This window comes from Canis lupus, chromosome 33 (genome assembly GCF_048164855.1).
Source record: "Canis lupus baileyi chromosome 33, mCanLup2.hap1, whole genome shotgun sequence".
NCBI classification, from domain to species: Eukaryota; Metazoa; Chordata; class Mammalia; order Carnivora; family Canidae; genus Canis; species Canis lupus.
Window position 1 is genome coordinate 10,883,144 of NC_132870.1, and position 18,865 is coordinate 10,902,008.

Here is an 18,865-nt window from a genome sequence, read left to right on the forward strand (position 1 = left end):
ACCCACCTGCCAGAATCTTATAAGTTTACAAGAGGCCTTAATTGGGTTTAGTCATATATACCATCCAGATAGTATTGACATCACCTTTCTATCTCAAGGCTGTGTCCTTGGGGCAGCTTTTGGGAATGGGGAAGGCAATAGGATACCATGTTCCAAGGACAGGGTGAGGTGCGGGGGGAGCCTCTGATTGCCTAGGTTCAGCTTACGGGTCATGTCCTCTGAAGGACCTCCCCCAACAGGGTTATAGGACTTGCCCAAAGACACGAGACAAAGTGGGAGAATCAGGCTTTAAATTGGCGCAATAAACCAGGCCTCTATATGATATAGTCTAAACTTCATTAGCTCACAATCAAGTTGAAAGGCAAATGACAAACTGGTAAAGCAGTTGCAACATATAAGACATGGGTAAGGGTTAATATACGGCAACTTTTATTAATGAATAAGACAATCCTCTAATGGATAAATGGTTAAAGGACATTAGCAGAAAATTCACAATATAAATATACCAATGGATCTATGCATATAAAAATGTTTTATTTCAGGAATAAAATAAATACAAACTAAAACAAGATGGGAGTTTTTGCCTACCAATAATGGTGAGAATCTGAGGAAATTATTTGTTTATCAACATACAGAATATTTTCATTTTATATCATTGAACTAGGAATCTTTTCTTTAAGCCTTCAATATATGCTAAGCTTAAGAAAAAAGATGAGAAAGAATTTCCATAGCTTTCTCCTTTCCAAAGCACAAGTTAATTGGCAGCCTTATCTGGAAGGCAATTTGGCAAAAGGTATCAAATTCATTAAAAATATGCCATGCTTTTAGATCCAGTAATTGCTCTTATAAATATTTATCCAAAGGAAATAACCAATCTTGTTTCTAAAGATTTATATTCAAGTTAGTCTCTGGGATATATAGTTCATGAAGGCCAATGGTCGGAAACAATTTTATTTATTTTTTTATTTATTTACTTATTTACTTATTTACTTATTTAATTCATGAGAGACACACACACACAGAGGCAGAGACATAGGCAGAGAGAGAAGCAGGCTCCATGGAGAGAACCCGATATGGGACTTGATCTCAGGACTCCAGGATCATGCCCTGGGCCAACGTGAGGTGCTCAACTGCTGAGCCACCCAGGCAACAATTTTAAATGTCTGGCATGGATAGCTGTTGTTTTTGCCCACCGGCATTCTGATTTCCTTATTCTGGTGACATCACTCTGATTTTGCCAGGTAGCACCCCTCTCTGCCTCCCCATACAGTAGTTGGACCATCTAGTTAGAGTAAACTCTGGAACTAGAGTGTTTGAAAGACATTAACTGGGAAATCATGGCTTTTCCTCCACCTGCTGGATATTGAGAGGCTATTACTCTGGAGCTGCTACCGACAGATAGAGGAGAGCCTGCCTGAGACTTTTAACTACAGAGCTAAAAAATTCCTCTTTTGGTCCAAGGCCATTTAAGTTTTGTGTTCTTTGCAACTGAAAGAGTCCTGGCAATAAACTGCACAAAAATAGTGGATAAATTGCAAAACAGTGGCACATATGTGCAGCAGGATATCATGCAAAAAATGAAAATGATATTGCACATATGTATATATTAATGTGCAAAATGTTCATTTAAAATTTTAAAAAGCCAAGATTATGTAGGCAGATTTCTTTCAATGCTTGACTGTCTACCTGTATTTAAAATGTCCTAAAATGATAATAATTTTTAACCATGGTTATTTCTACATGGTAAGATTATCAGTACATTTGTTTTCTTTTACTAAACTGTATTTTCTGATTTTCCTTAAATGAACCAAAAGTGCACAAATATATTAAAGCTTAGAGTTAATGATATTAAGTGTATTAAAAGAACTCCGTATTTTTGAACTTCAGGGTGCAGTTGTTTATATATATATGAAAGCTAAAAGTGAGTGGATTTTTTCTGCACTTTGTAACATTACATCAAATTTCTTATTATTAATAATATGAATTAATATTTCTTTTTCCAATCATCCTTTTAAATAACATTTCATTATAAGCTAATAAAGATCAGGACTTGATTTTGCCATGTCTTCCCATACTGGTGACTTTCATACATATAAATTGGCTCTTTAAGTTGACAAGAGATATTAGCCAGAGTTTCGTGGTACTTTTAAACATTTTCGTGTTTTTTTTTAAAGATTTTATTTATTTATTCATAGAGACAGAGAGAGAGGCAGAGACACAGGCAGAGGGAGAAGCAGGCATCATACAGAGAGTCTGATGTGGGACTCGACCCAGGGTCTCCAGGATCATGCCCCGGGCTGCAGGCAGTGCTAAACTGCTGCGCCACCAGGGCTGCCCACATTTTCGTTTTAAAATCAAGACACTTTTGGACAAAATACTTAGCAAGCAGCAAAAAAACATTTTAGAATAGAATTAAAAGGTGAACATCTCTCATGGTGAACCCTGTTTTTTTTATCTTGGACTTTTCATATTAATCATTTAAAACTGTTGAAATGTAACTCCAAAATAAATAGAAACATTTTTCTCCAATAGAGGTGATTGGATCTGTAACAAATTCTTTTGCTATGGCTGTAGCAACTCAGGATAATGACAGCTAACAGTTGGATTACAGGGAAAAAAACCCAGGTAATTCCAGATCACCTCTCATTTCATTTCAACCTTCAGGAGCCAGAGCATATAGGGTTAGTTCCACTGAGGCAAAGCATTCTGGAAACTAAAATGAGAGGGAGTACCTTGCTATTCTGTGTGATTACAGGGAAGTAGAATTGGAATGTAACACTAACAGGTACCCTCCTGTTATTGAATACTTATAGGACTCCAGATTCTATACTAAGTGCATTACATTATATGATTTAAACTTTACAGCATCCTGGTGATTGAGTTAGTTGCTATGATTAATCTCTTTTATGGGTGAAGAAAATAAAGCATAGAGGAATTGAGGAACTTGTCAAAGGTCACATAAAGTTAATTATTGAGTCAAGATTCATAACAATATGATTCATAATGGTTTCTTCCTGAAAGCAACCCAAATGTTTGTAAATGGTATTACGGATAAATAGTTGTCTGTCTAGTCATATCACGCAACACAATGCCTGCAAGACAATGATGGAGCCGTAGCTACCAACAACAAGGATACACCTCACAAACATAGTGTGACTCCATTTATCTAAAGATCAAAATCAGGCAAAATTATTCTGTGGTGTTGCAAGTGAATTACAGAGTTTACCTTTGAGAAGCAAAGAGGGATTACTGGTTGGGAATTGTTCAAAAAGTTGCTCCTAAGGTCTTGTTCTATTTTTTTTTACTTGCATGGTGGTTAAATAGATGTGTTCACTCTATAGTAATTCATTGAGCTGTACATTTATGATTTCTGCACTTTTATAAAGTTATGCCATACTTCAATAGAAAAGTTTATGTTTTAAAGGGCAGTGTCTCTGTTGTATTACCCAATTGTTAATAACAAACACCGATGATAAACACACTGCTCTGTGTTTGAAGAAGTCTCTGTGAAAGTTCTATAATTGATCAGAGGCTGAGCAAAAAACAGAGTCAACTGAATCAAAGACAGGTATGGTCACTAAGGATCACAGACTGCAGCAGCTCACGTCATTTGCAGCTGAGGATCCAAAGACGAGTCCTGCAGGGGCAAGCAAGCAGCCGTTCTGTCCCAAAGCCAGAAGTATACAAACCATTTGTGTGGTTTCAGCCCAGAGGGTGCCTTTGTGCGAAGACGAAAAACCTACTCCTCTTCTCAAGCTACTTTACTGCCATCTCCTGGAAAATCCTTCAAGTTTAAAGGGACCTAAATATGAACAGTGCTGCCTAGAATTGTGTTGTCTGCAATCTGCACTACTGTGTGTGTCATTTGTGCTTTGACAATACTCAGTGAGAGCTTTTACTTCTGCTGAAAGCACTATCAGGAGTAACCAAAATAAATTTGTTTCTCACACAAAACACGTTCTCTCTTGGTTTTCACTGCTGACCATTCAGTGGAGTAGAATCAAAAGAGCTACAGTTATTTACTATGGCAAAGAGGAGGAGGAAGTTCACAGCTCTGTTGGACTTAGCTTCTCTTGGGTTATCTCGATGCTCAGAGACCAAGAATGTGGCAGGGGATCAGGACGTCATATAGTAGCTGAGCAGCAATACCTGTAGCTATGGTTCATCAAGGCAAGGAATGCCAAATTGTATCAGCTTCTGATGGCCAGGGGACAATCATCTAATTTATACTGGCTCTGGACCAGAGGTCTATTCTGTGACTGCATCAGCAGTCATTTCGTCTTTTAGAAGAAACCTCAATCCAAATATATGTTGATTTTTAAAAACTATTAGAAGACAAATATATATTAAGAGAGAAAATACAGATGAATAAAAGGAACAAAATAAACTTATCATTACCAAAGAATAACCACTCTCCAGATGTGGTTAGAGGAAAATGGCTTGGTATATGCCCTTGCAAACTTGTAAAATGCAAAATATAGACCTTTTATATACACACACATATATATGTATATATATGTATGTATATATTATATAGAAACAAGATACCCATCCATGCCTATGTTTATATATTTATATGCATACAACTATATCTGCTGTTTCTAGAATTTAGATACTTCATTCCAAAAAAGCAGGATAGTAGAAAACAAATTTGAGCAATCTGTATGTATATTTATTTGCACACTATATATTATTTGCACAGTAATTCAACATTTTAAGAGTTATTATTTGCTAAAATATAAAAATGGCCAAGCACTGTTGGGGTGTGTGCAACCGGTAGGGTCACCTGGGGTATGGTGGCCTCACTGATCAATTCTTTACAGTATACAGTGGAGCACACCATTATTGTGCCCTGCTTGATATAGTAAGCTCTTCAGTTATTACAATGGCATGGGATTTTAAATGGATTACTATTATATTTTTTAAAAACAATGCCATTGTTTGGATGCTTTTAATATTTAGAATCTCAGATTATACTTTCTCTTTATACTGTTTTTGTTTTTTTTTCTTTATACTGTTTTATTTCCACAAAATTACTTTATTAAAAATTACTAATATTAACTTTCATTAATGATACAAAAATATTACTCTTGTTTTATAATTTCTTGCTGCTAAAAGCGATGAGAAATGCTTCAAGACATTTAGCTTCTAATTGGATAATTTGCCTGCAGCCACTTCTAGAATGGTCAGCCTTGGAGGGGATTAATGGTTGATAATGCTGTTGAACAAGAGACTTTTGTGCAACTTTCTGACTATTGCAGCAACTTCAAGTTTATCATTATTAACAGTAGTTTTCATTAGACAGGGTAAGAAATCATACAAGTTAAGCACAGGAACAAATTAAGGAAACACATGCTCACTTACCAATACGCAAGTAAGAAGGGGACCCCAGTATGCCCAGCTGCTGAAGCCACAGTGACAATATGGCCATGATTATTCTTCATCATCACTGGAAGAAATGCTTTTGTAGTCTAGAAATAGTATTTATTAAGAGGAAAAGACATATTGTTATTTCTGGTTTGCAGACCCATTGGGAATATTTCTTTTTTTTTTTTCCATTGGGAATATTTCTAAACAAACTATATTTTGTTAATATTTTTCCTAGAATGAAGGGAAAAAACCTAGATTAATTGCCAAATGTGGTAACATAAGGCAACTGGATAGGATGCCTAGATTGGAAAAGCTAAGCAAAGCAATGTATACCGAAAACTTTGAGACTCCATTTCATTTAAATTGCGAACTTCTACTATTCCCTAATTCTCCCTCATTTTGTCATTGATGTTTTCTATCATTTCATATATTGAATAAATATAATAATCTAGAGTTATCAAAAGAATTTGTATGTAATGTTAAATTGTTAGAAAATAGTTTGGTCATGCATCAAAATACTGAAATGAACAGCAATCTTCCAGTAGTCACAGAACAATTCATGTGATAAATATTGAGCACCTACTATGTGATGGGGATTCAAAAACATTAAGACAATGCCCTACATACTAATAAACATAGAAAGACAGGTAAATTCAGTTGTAAGGATACGAAGTTATAAAGATACAAAAACAGGTGTCAATAACTTGGGAATATTGACATAATACAACGCTGCATTTTCTCCAATTGCAATATTCTTTAGAGATTGTGTATCCCAAACTTACATCCAAGAAAGCTTTGAGGGACCCTTTCAGGAACTGGCTATTTGGGCAGTTCTTAGCCTCTTCAGATACTCTCTCTCTCTCTTTCTGTCAATATCTATCTATAGACCTTGAATGTGAGGTTTATAATAAAGTTTGCAAGTTTAAGGCCAGAAAACACTCAAGGCCTGAGACTCACGCAAAGGAAACTGGGATCATCTTAACAGATCCACACAAGAGGGCTCAGATGACCCCTAATCCCCTCCTTCATGAACAAGATCACATAGATGAGAGAATCTAGTATAAAATTAAAACATATATAATACCTGAAGTTTATTATTATTATTATTAATATTTTTAGGGGAGGAGGAAGAATGGTTGTTTGGGATTTGGTCATGAGAAATGGCCTTTGTTTTTTTAAAAGTCTACTTATTTTTTTAGTAATCTCTACACCCAACATGGGGCTCAAACTCACAACCCCAAGGTTAAGAGTGTCATGCTCTTCTAAGTGAGCCAGTCACCCTGAAAAATGATCTCTTTGTATGTTATCCTTCATACCTGGATAAAACTTCAGTATTAATTTGATGCATCTTTACATGTGCTGAAATCTCCATTTTAAACATAGTCTTTGGGTTTCACAAAAGGGAATGTTTTCATAAAAGAAGTCATACCTACCCAGAAATGTGCAAGTACATTAACTTCAAAAGTCTTTTCAATCTGAGGGTCTTGTGTTGCAAACAAATCCGATGTGTAGACTACACCAGCATTATTTACTAAAATACTAACATCTCCAACTTCTGCCTTCACCTTTAAAAATAAGACAAATACCTGCATCATTAAGAGTTATGAAGGAAGGTTTGCATTCAAGAATGATTAAAGAGCTATGTGTTCCTCTATTAGATATGGGAAAAAAGTAGTTTTGTAATCTATGTGCCAACATGGAAAAAAGAACCTTTTAATCTTAGCTACTTAATTTCAAAACAGCACTACCTGTGAGTCTGGTAGGTAGAAATTTTCTTTTGCAATTTAGTCTCTTGACTTTGCTCTATTGATTATACCTGAGAGGTGTTTGGCTAATAAAAACATAACCAAGCCAAACAAAACAAACAAACAAACAATAAAACCATAACCAGGGGCAAACAAAAACAAAAAACAAAACAAAACAAATGAAAACACCCTAGCATTTATTTTTTTAAATATTACTCCAAAAGGTAAGCAAAAAATAATTTTTTTAATTAATTGGCAAATGCAGGGACTATATGGGGAACTATGTAAAACTGATTATACCATTAAGCTGGTCACATCTTCTATTTATTTTTGTAGTCACTCCTTCCTGTTGCTCACCAAGCTCTCTTCCTTAGGTGGAAGTTGGCCTAAGGGCTGGCAACACCAGCATATCTTATCTGATATTTTTATGGTTCTTTGAGTAACTAAGCTTCTTGGTGGATGGATCCTAGAGTTACAATGAATTCTGTTATACATTGTGTTCCAAATAAAAGCTAACTTCTGTTAAGAGTTATCATATTTAGATAGTGCTGCAGTGTGCTGGGGACTGAGGGGGAGGTGGCAAATAGCCTGTTAAAGGCTTTCATTGTGCTATGCATTTTGTATGATTCCATTATTTATCTCATTTAATTCTCACAATAATTCCATGAGCTGACAACTTTTGGTATGCTCATTTTAGAGATGAGGAACATGAAAAACAGAATGGCTATTTCTTGCACCAGATCACATGGCTATTAAAGGTCACATGGAGCTGAGACTCTTCCAGATCTTCTCACCCCAGAGCCTAAGACAAGCCTCAAAACCTCAAACAGAAAGGAAGCCAGGGGGTGGAATACCCATTAGCGACCCCTTAGGGCCTTGGTGTGCCAATTGCTGGAAGCTTGTTCCAGCCAGAAATACAACCTGAATTTCATCAGGTTGTATTTAAATTATTAAAGAGTCAAGCCAAGATATTTGGTTCTTCATCAACACTATTTGTACCTATATCCATTTCTCTAGCACCATATTAAAACTGTCATTTGGAATAATGCCCCTAAGATATAGAGAAAAACTGGACAGTGTGTGTGGTTGAAGTGATGAAGCTGCTGTAATGCCTCTGAAGTAGGATGACTTAAAATATAATTTGCCCAGACACACTTGTCCCTTCCTCCATCCTTGAGCTCCCCATATCATTGCCTCTTATCTCTACACAGTATGAATGTCTGCTTTGCACATTTCTCAGTAATGAAAGCAAGCTGTGAGTTTAAATGGTTAGGTGACATAAAAATGTCCTGCTACTAAAATAATCACATTGCAGTAACTTCAAAATATCTGATAATCACCTGTCATCACACACGCAATTTCAGTAAAAATACTTGGGTTAAAACACACAGAATAGGTTCAAATACTGAAATTACCTTTTCCAGAACAGCCTATTCCCAGATGAGTCTAGAGATGATCATTGTGTGCTGATCTAAAAACTTTACATCATTAATAGATTTAATCCCTCTTAAAACCCTGAGGTAGGTACTTGCTGTACCTTTTATGATTGGGGAAACTTATGCACAGAGACGTTAGCTAACTTGCAGTGATAGAGGCAGTAGTAACTGAAAGAATGTACATCTCTCACAGTTAATTTAAGTAAAATAGTTACTATTAAATGCAGATGTTTCTCGTCTACTGGCCTTGCTCCTACTGTACCCCCTTGTAGGAAAGCTATTTCCCACCACTAGTCTGGATAATTTCTACTTAGTCTTTTTTTTTTTTTTTTAGAGAGAAAAGGAGAGAGCAGGGTGTGTGTGTAGGGGCATGACATGGCAGGGTGAGGGGGCTAGGGGAGGGGCAGAGGGAGAGAGGGAGGGAGGGAATCCCAAGCAGGCTCCACACCCAGTGCAGAGCCCCATGCAGGGCTCGATCTCATGACCCTGAAATCATGACTCGAGCTGAAATCAAGTCAGTGTCTTAACCAACAGAGCCACTCAGGCATCCCGATTTCGACTTATTCATTTGACTTATCTCAGGCCTCACCAGTAATAGAGGCATCAGTTTGAGATAAAAGATTACAATTCAGGGGCACCTGGGTGGCTCAGTTGTTGATCCTTTGGTTCAGGGCATGATCCTGGGGTCCTGGGATCGAGTCCTGCATCAGGCTCCCTGCAGGGAGCCTGCTTCTCCCTCTGCCTATGTCTCTGCCTCTCTCTCTGTGTGTCTCTCATGAATAAATAAATAAAATCTTAAAAAAAGATTAAAATTCAAAAATAGAAGTTAAAAATGTCCTCAAATCTAAAATCCCCTTAAACCAAGGAGGTTCTCAAGGCTGGTGGAATCAGAATCTTTATACTATACTGATTCAGATTATCCAAAGGTGAGGTCTAGGAATGTGTATTTCATGGAATTTTCCCAGGTAATTCTACTGACTTTCTTACTATTGTAGTATGTAGTTAACAAGCACATGTATGAATGCTTTGGGAGTGAAACTTCATTATATATACATAGCACATCTTAGTTGTATATAGAAGAGACAAATACTGGTTTACAGAAATAAATCTATCTATGATCAAAACCTGATAAACAGTTAAATTTATCCTAATTCCCTAATCCAGTTCTTTGATGAGGGCTTTGAAGACCCTGTCAGTGATTTGCAGTATCATGCAAGAATTTACTTGTAGCAGAAGCAGATGGGTGAGGCATGGGTATGTGGGGTACTAAATATGCTGATTCTTGGGCCTAGTCCTTGATCCACTGAAAGCAAACCTCTGGTGTGTCTTTTTTTTTAATATTTAATTTATTTGACAGAGAGCACAGAGGGAGAGGAAGAAAATACAGAAGGAGAGGGAGAAGCAAGCTCTCTTCTGAGCAGGGATCCCGGTTTCAGAACTCAATCCCAGGACCCTGGGGTCATGATCTGAGCCAAAGGCAGATGCCTGACCTACTGAGCCACCCAGGTATCTCTGGGGTGTTTGTTTTTAACAAGCTCTGTGGACGATTCTACAACACACTGAAGTCTGGGAAACTCAATTATACGTTCTAATTCTGGATCTGCCAAGGCTGCAAAACCTTGGGCAGAACTTCTGCTATTTTGTTTGTATCATGATGCTGAGATCTCTAGAATCTCTCTCAGCTCTGACATGATGCAATCCTCTTTTTTTTTTTTTTTTTGGCTTTCTTTCTTTCTTTCTTTTTTTAATTGGAGTTCAATTTGCCAAAATATAGAATAACCCCCAGTGCTCATCCCATCAAGTGCCCACCTCAGTGCCCGTCACCCAGTCACCCCCACCCCCGCCCACCTCCCTTTCCACCACCCCTTGTTCGTTTCCCAGAGTTAGGAGTCTCTCATGTTCTGTCTCCCTTTCTGATATTTCCCACTCATTTTTTTCTCCTTTCCCCTTTATTCCCTTTCACTATTTTTTATATTCCCCAAATGAATGAGACCATATGATGTTTGTCCTTCTCCAATTGACTTATTTCACTCAGCATAATACCCTCCAGTTCCATCCACGTCAAAGCAAATGGTGGGTATTTGTCATTTCTAATGGCTGAGGAATATTCCATTGTACACATAGACCACATCTTCTTTAACATGATGCAAACGTAACCAAACACAAAATTTCACCTTCTTTGCAGAGCTATAAATATCTTCTCGGTTACTGCAGTCTACTACAAAGGCATGAACCTTCGCACCCAGTCTCCTGCATTCAGCAGCTGTGTCCTCAATCCCATGCTAGGAAAGGCAACAAAAAGGATAGAGAGGACAAAATAAATGACATGAACATATTATATCAACAGCTGACAATAATTGAGGATAGTCAGATCGTTTGACCAAGCATTAAGCAAGAATTTACCTGGACACATTTTTGGCAGGAATATAGGTACACTTTGCCCTTAGTACTTTGAATAGCTTCTTTTATTTGGAACTGAACTTCTTTAAAGAACATAAAAATCTTAAAATACTAGTTTTGTATTCATGAATTTTACATACTTTGTGAATGTGTGTGTATTTCATAACAAGATTTTTAAAATATTATTAAATTTTTTCTTTCTGTGTCACTAAAATATATTCACATAATTTTCAAGCTGCAAAATAAATAAATAAGGGGTTAATTACAGTTGACTCATTCATTCATTCACTCATTCCTTTAACATTTTAACATGTAGGTCATAGTCACGGTGCTTAGAGGAAACTTGTAAACACAAATATGAATGAGACAGAGTGCTGACTTCAGCAAACTCATAGTCTAGTAGAAAGAAACATAAAATAAATATAAGATTTAGGTAGGACATGTGGAATTGTTATTTTGTTGGAATAAAGGATTGAAAATTGGCAGTTTCATATGTTTCAAACTAATATGTTATGGTAAGTATTATAACAGAACAATATACAGACAGTTACTGGAATACAGAGGAGGGGCATTCAATACAATTCTAGAAGAAAAGGTACCAGAGTTGGGTCTTAAGAGTAAGTAGCACAGCCAGGTAAAAAGCGGGGAAAGGGCATGCAGACAGACTGTAAACAAAGGGATGGATAGGAGAAAGGTCCAGTGGGAAAATATTAACAGATTGGTGTTGTTGAGTCATAGGATTCAATGCCCAAATCAAAGGGCATTGCATGTCATACCAAGTTTTATCCAAAAAGTTAGGGGGTGGGTACTGATTAAATCACAGAGTCATATTTGGGTATCATACTGATTACTCTTGCTAAAGTATAGAGGACAGACTTTAGGGGTCAATACTATAGGAAGAGAGAAAAATTAGTAGGCAGTTTACAATGATTCAGCCATCAGATGACACAAGCGTGAACTGTGGCCTTACTAGAAAGAATGTAGAGAAGAGAATCAGCCATAAAACATATCTTTAGGAGGTAAAGTCAGAAGGACTTGGTGATTGGACGAGGAAGGTAGGAAGAACCAAAGCTGAAGCCCTTGCTAAAAAGGGCTAAAAACTAAAAAGTTTAAGTAATTGGCAGCATGGTGTTGCAACAAGTCAGATGGAGGTCATAGGTGTGAGATGTGAGAAAAGGAATGACGAGCCCTATCTGGAGTGTTGATTTTGTCACCTTAAATTTGTGATCAGACCATAGGGTTCTGTTTTTGTTTTTCTTTTTTTGTTTCCATTTTTGTATGTTTATTGGTTTGCCTTTACCAATTTTATAGCTTTTTCATTGTAGAAAATGTCTGAAACCATACCTTGGATTGAGGGTTAGTCTGTGAACTCTGCAAACCAAGAAATTATTGTCAGCTAATGCACAAGTAGATGAACTTAATACATTTACCCAAGAGAGAATAGCAGGGCAGAACACTAGTGTGCAAATTTGCTGGTAAACTGTAATTACTCTTTCAGAAAACCCAAAATCTGGACAGCTACAGAAAGAATTTGCAGTTTGCTCAGTAAACTTACTGTGACAGGAAAAGGAAATAGGGTGTTTTTGCTTTTGCTGAAATTTCTCACACAAACTGTTTGTCCTCTGATGAGGAGCCCTTATTCCCCAAGGGACATTGGAACATCTCAAGTAAACCTTATGTTGCCCTCCTGTACCTCCAGGCAGCTTTTGGTCCCTTCCTTTAAAAGTGTATTTCATTAATGTAGCATATACACACAATGGAGTATTATTCAGCCTTCAAAAATAATAAAATTCTGACACATTCTACAGCATGGGTGAACCTTGATGATGTTAAGCTTAATGAAACAGAACAGATACAAAAAGACAAACATTGCATTATTCTAGTTCTAGAAGCTACCTAGTATAGTCAGATACAAGGAGAGGGAAGGTGGAATGGTGGTTGCCAGGGGCTGGGGGAGGCAGGCTGGGGAGTAATTGTTTAATGGGTGCAAAGTTTCTTTTTGGGATGATGAAAAAGTTCTGGGGATGGATAGTAGAGGTCATTTTGTAATAATGGGAATGCACTCAACACAACTAACCTGAATGCTTAAAAATGGTTGAAATAGAAATTTTTATGTAATATATATTTTATCACACTAAAGTTTAAGAAGTATATGGTACTGATTCTTTGGGTATTTCTAAAATTCAGTCCTTATTTGGAACAAATTCTACAATAAAACTCTATCTGCCTTTATTCCATTTGTGGAGATTTGCTTAGTACTGGTTGGGTTTCTGCATCAACAGACACAGTGCGTATTGGTAAACACGTCCTACTTTTACATCTGCAATCGCGCTTTTGCCTATCTCCCTGGTCTTCCTCGCTTAGGGCCAAGGGCTGCACGCCACACCTCCTGAACTATGCAACAAATTTAAGTTCTAAATTCTGCCAGGAAAAATTTTAGACAGTCTCCATATTCATTGGGTAAGAAATAAAAAGTAGGCAGACTTAAAATTTTTCTCAGCGCAGTGGGACTGCTTGTCATTCTTTAACATTTTCCTTGTTAACCTTTTTCCTAATATGCTGGATTCAGTTCTCAATTTTTAATCCTGGGCTCACCTTTAAGTCTTTACTCATCATTCAGGCAGCCTGGGTGGCTCAGCGGTTTAGGGCCGCCTTCAGCCCAGGGCCTGATCCTGGAGACCCGGGATCGAGTCCCATGTTGGGCTCCCTACATGGAGCCTGCTTCTCCTTCTGCCTGTGTCTCTGCCTCTATCTCTCTCTGTGTGTGTCTCTCATGAATAAATAAATAAAATCTTTTAAAAAAAGTCTTTACTCATCATTCTTTGCCCTCTATCCTACAACTGAAACTTTTTGCCCATTACCTAGACTACTAAACATCTACATGTTTTTGATTCCTTCCATTTCTTTTTTCCATTCATTAATTCACTTTTCCATGTGACAAAGTCTTTGAGTATATAGTAGGTGCTCACCACTTGCTATACATTTATCTTCACAAACTTATGTAAACAGGCATGGGGGTGAGAATGGTCAAGAAATGTGAGATTATCTACATAGGACAATAAAAAAATTATGGCATCCATCTTAGTAGAATAACAAAGCTGAAGCCACCACTAATTCCTCCCTAAATTCATGCTCCTTTTTCTGTAGACTTCATAATGTGTAGGAAGATGTCTGTTCTCAACATCCTGAGAAGGATATCTTTGGGCATTGTTATCCTGGCTGCTTGACTTAACTTGAGAAATTGTCTCTGGGGACAATTTGTCTTTGCACTCGAGGGAAAGAATTTTATCTGGCCCCTCTTTGCCCTTCCAGTTTGATCTGAAGACAATCTAAAAAACTCTTCTCTTTTTGACTCATTCTCAGTATAGCCACCAGCCCAAAAGTTTTATATCTCTAGGTTCTGCTGCCTGGACTGCTTGAAATTTCCACCCTACTCTCCCTCTCCAGTCAAGTTCAGTGACTCTCAGACTATCATAATTTTAAAACTCATAAAATTTCAAGAAAAGTGGACTGCAGTGTAGACACTGAACTAGGACTGCCAATCTTTTATTTGGCCAAATTAAAACCAACATAGAAACTATCAGTTACTATCATTGTAATTTCATTAAATATATATGTATATTTTATCCACAAAAAAGTGCAAAGGATATAATCTCAAAATAATAGATGGCTTATTTAAATAGAATGAATTTAACATAATACTCGCTACATTTTCCTGAATTTTCTGATCACTTCTGCTATAACTTCCCTGGCCTGCAAAACCAGCATCATCTCTTGCCTGGACTACTGCTAGACTCCTACCTGCTCTCCACTGGCTCCTCCGGGAAAAGCCAAAGCACAAACAGTAGCTTGTGGGAAACTGTATGATCTGGAACTGCTGCTTCTTAAGTTTCTAGACCAGTGCTGTCTCATAAAATATAATGCGAGCCAGGTACTGAATTTTAAATTTTTTTCTAGTAGCCACACTTGAAAAAATAAAATTTTTTAAAAAAGATTTTATTTATTCATGAGAGACAGAGAGAGAGAGAGAGAGAGAGAGCAGTAGAGACACAGGCAGAGGGAGAAGCAGGCTCCATGCAGGGAGCTCAATGTGGGACTCGATCCCGGGTCTCCAGGATCACACCCTGGGCTGAAGGCGGCACTAAACCACTGAGCCACCTGGACTGCCCGAAAAAATTAAATTTAATTTAGTAATATATTTTATTCAACTTAACATATACAAAATATTATTTTGGAGTATTTGTTATTATTATGAAATATTATAGTTCAACATTTAATGTATGTAAAAGTTGTAAGATAATTCAACATTCCTTTTTTCATACCGTCTTTGAAATCCTGTGTGTAATTACACAACAGCACATCTCAATTCAGAGGAGCTACATTTCAAATGCTCGATGGCCGTAGTAGCTAGTAGCTAGTACCTACCATTGTGTTTGAAAGGATAGATCTAGATTTTTACTTTTCTTCCTTCCCTCACTCTGTGCATTTACTGATCCCTCTCTGCAGAGATATGAGGGGCTCAAGGCACCATCTGCCTCTTCTGATCTTGACTCAACTATCTTCATCTCATGAGGCGTTCTGTATAAGACCAACATGTTCATCCCTCTTCCCCACCACCACCATAGAGATTCCCTATCCCCTTTCATATTTTACTTTTTAAAATATTTATCACCTTCCAGCAATTACATAATTTATGATGCAGCATGTTTTATTTTATTGGTCCGTGTTCATGAAGTTTGTGTTTTTTTTTACTGCTGTGTCCTCTGCATTAGAAAAGTGCCTGGCAGATAGTAGGTACTCAATAATCACTTATTGAATAAAAGCACTCCACTCTGAAGTGGAGAAAATTTTGTACAAATGAGCACAGGGCAGTGGGAATCATTAACACAGATGTGTCACCTAATTCTTAGCTCCAAATCCTCCACTGTTAGCTTAAATTTCACTTTGTGAATGGATAATAACTAATGTGTGTTTACCATGTGCCAGGCACTGCTAAATGCTTTGTGTGTGCTTTTTGGTATAATCTTCCCAGTCCTTTAAGGTAAGATAAGTACTGTTGTTTTCTCTATTTTGCGGGAAAGGAACCAAAAGCTCTAGGAAGTCAGAAGGTAGCTCATGAAGAGGTGGAGAGTTCTGCTGAGTTTGAGTGTACCACCATGCCAGGCATTTGCCATCAGTGTCCACATCAGATTAGACTGGGCTTAGTTTGTATCTTTCATTGCATGTACAATTATTTAAAGTCTATTTTCCCTACAAGATTAGGGGCATGGGACCTTATGTCCTATTTGCTGCCGTGTTCTTAATATCCACGCAACAGACACTCAGTAAGTATTCACTGATTGCTATCTTAACCATCTGCTCAATGGGCGAGCTCTTACCTAACTTCATATTCCCTGAATTTTTGTTTACAGCTACAGTGCTGGATGTTGACCACTGTGTATGGGATGGCTCTTCAGGCCCTCAGGTGCCCTGCCTAAACCTCTCTGTCCATCTACCGCTGGCCCTATAAAAGGTTACATTCTAAATCCACCTCTCTTCCTTAAGCCTGTACCTATTCTTGTAAACCATTATGTAAATCGAAGAGATTTTCCCTTTTCTTTTCTTTTTATTCTAATTTTTTTTTTGCCTAGTTTTATGTTTTTAAGTAAACTCGATGCCCAACATAGGGCTTGAACTCAACGACCCCAAGATCAGGAGTTGCATGCCCTACTGACTGAGCTAGCCAGGTGCCCTACAGAGTTTTTTCTTTTATACTGTTTTTAACTAAAAGATGATTTTAAAAATTATTTTTGGCAATTGCTATGATACAGTAATGTTGCTTGCTGCTGGGTACCTTTTAAAGACACTTATCTCAGTAACAGCAAGTCGGATTTTTCTTTCTTAAGAGGTGCAAGCCTCTTAATAGACTAACTTAAAACCATCACTCTTTCCATTTGTTTAAGATGGAGGGATCAGTGAAGATAGAGGGATCAGTGAAATCAGGCTCTGGAGGAGATGACAAATTATTTTCTGGGCAAAAGTAAGGATACCTTTACAATGCAAAATTAGTGATGGGTAGTACCTGGGAATTTTATATCCTCTAGGTCCATTTATCCTGTAATCATAAATATTAATGGATCTATAAAATGCCAAGGGTAATTTCTTCTCCCTAGTTTATAGAGATGCTGTATGCAGTTGTTGCCCACAGAATACATCCATGACTACAATTAAAGGTGCCAGAAAGGAAAACATAGGAAGCACTATTACCTTATTTATATCCCACAGAACCAGTTTGCTTTTAAGTTTGGCAAATTCATAGGCAGTTAGTCTCCCAATTCCATGGCCAGCTCCAGTAATCAGGACGATTTCTCCCGTCACTGATTTTCTCTTCTTAGGAATAAAAAGCTTCAGGAGCGACTCTAAGGTGAAGATGATCAGTAAGGGCAGAAACTGGAGGCACTGCAGAAAGAATTTCATCCTTCTCCTTGCCGTGAGCTTTTGGCGTGTGTCCTCTCACCAGTCACTCTAAACTGCTTCTGGAGGATTGTTCCGTCAAACACCAGATGGAATAAAAAGCAAGAGCAAGCAAGGGCTTCTTTATCAAAGAGAAACCAACAACTCTGAAACCGTTCCTTCCGCTGGGCTGGGCTTGGTTAGGTCTTTCACAATTGGTTCGGGCTGCAGTGCGGAGCGGCTGCTCGCCAGCTCAGAAATCTGGGAGGGACAAAATCCAGGGGAGGGCAAGGCTTCCCGGGCCGCTCATCGGTGACCCACGACCTCCGGGTCCTGCGAGCCGACCTTCCTGGCTTAGCTGCCGCTTGTTTTCCTAAATGTTGGTCATTCCTCTGCAAGTTACAAAGATAGCTGACATTGTCCGCAATCCAGATGCTTCTTTGGAACTTGATGCTCACCACTAGTGAAGGGATGGAAATGCAGTTTCATGTCTTAAAAGGAACATCGGGTGAGGGTCAGTTGTTCTGCAAGTCCCCTCCCCCCCAACTCCATCCTGAAATGTTGCTCTCACATTTTAGTGTGAACCAAACTCGATTCCTGGATGGCAGAGAAAATCCAGGCCCAGGAAAAATCGTATTACATCGTAAGGGATTGTTTCCACAAAGAAGAGCAGTATATTTGGATAACCCTTTTCGCTCAACCTGTTGGAATTTGGGGAAAAAAATATTACACTTAAGTAACTATATCCTTATCCAGGTTAATCACTGCTTCCAGAATGAATAATAAAATAGAAAGAAGGTCACCTTGCATAAAGATTACCTCTGCAATTTTTGGTTTAGTAGACTCTTTATATAAGTATTCAATATACAAATAGTGAATTAAAAAAATCCTAGAGATTGGTTACTGAAAAAAAAAAAAAAGACCCAATTCTGGGTTTGTGTGCAGGAAGAGCTTAATAATTGTGTGTTACATGTATTTTTCGATTTAGTTCTTGATAGTAATTGAATTGGGGCTTTTTGTGAGACACTATGGTATTTGGAAAGAGACTTCTGTCATGTGGGTGACTGATGGTCACTCTTTATATTTAAGAGGCAGTTATGAGGAGTGCCGGGGTGGCTCAGTCGGTTAAGCATCTGCCTTCAGCATGGGTCATGATCCCAGGGTCCGGGGATTCAGTCCAGCTGAGGTCTCCCTGGTCAGCAGAGAACCTCCTTCTCCCTCTGCCATTCCCCTCACTTGTGCTCTCTGGTTCTATCTCTCTGTCAAATAAATTTAAAATCTTAAAAAAAAGAAAGGCAGGAAGATAACAAAAAACTGAAGTTCACAAATATTCATACTCTTGTCTCTCTATCATCTGCCACTTTTTCTTATGGCTCTCAAATCTAAGTTTACAAATACTTGCACAGAAAGTTTCTAGTTTCCAGAGTTTTTTCCCCCCATATATATTATCCCAATAGATTTTTTAAAAGCCTCTTAGGAAGT

General features: G+C 37.8%; 1 protein-coding gene across 1 annotated transcript in view; it reads right to left on the reverse strand.

Annotated features, from left to right (window-relative positions):
• Positions 1-18,298, reverse strand: part of HSD17B11 (hydroxysteroid 17-beta dehydrogenase 11) — a 33,675-nt gene extending 15,377 nt beyond the window's left edge. Inside the window, exons 1-4 of the mRNA XM_072810581.1 lie at positions 17,198-18,298; positions 10,726-10,833; positions 6,804-6,935; positions 5,365-5,471 (exon numbers count right to left, since the gene is read on the reverse strand). Coding sequence (XP_072666682.1) covers positions 5,365-5,471; positions 6,804-6,935; positions 10,726-10,833; positions 17,198-17,407 — 557 coding nt within the window. The 5' untranslated portion in view covers positions 17,408-18,298. The remainder of the gene's footprint in view (positions 1-5,364; positions 5,472-6,803; positions 6,936-10,725; positions 10,834-17,197) is intronic.
• Between the last annotated feature and the right edge of the window lie 567 nt (positions 18,299-18,865).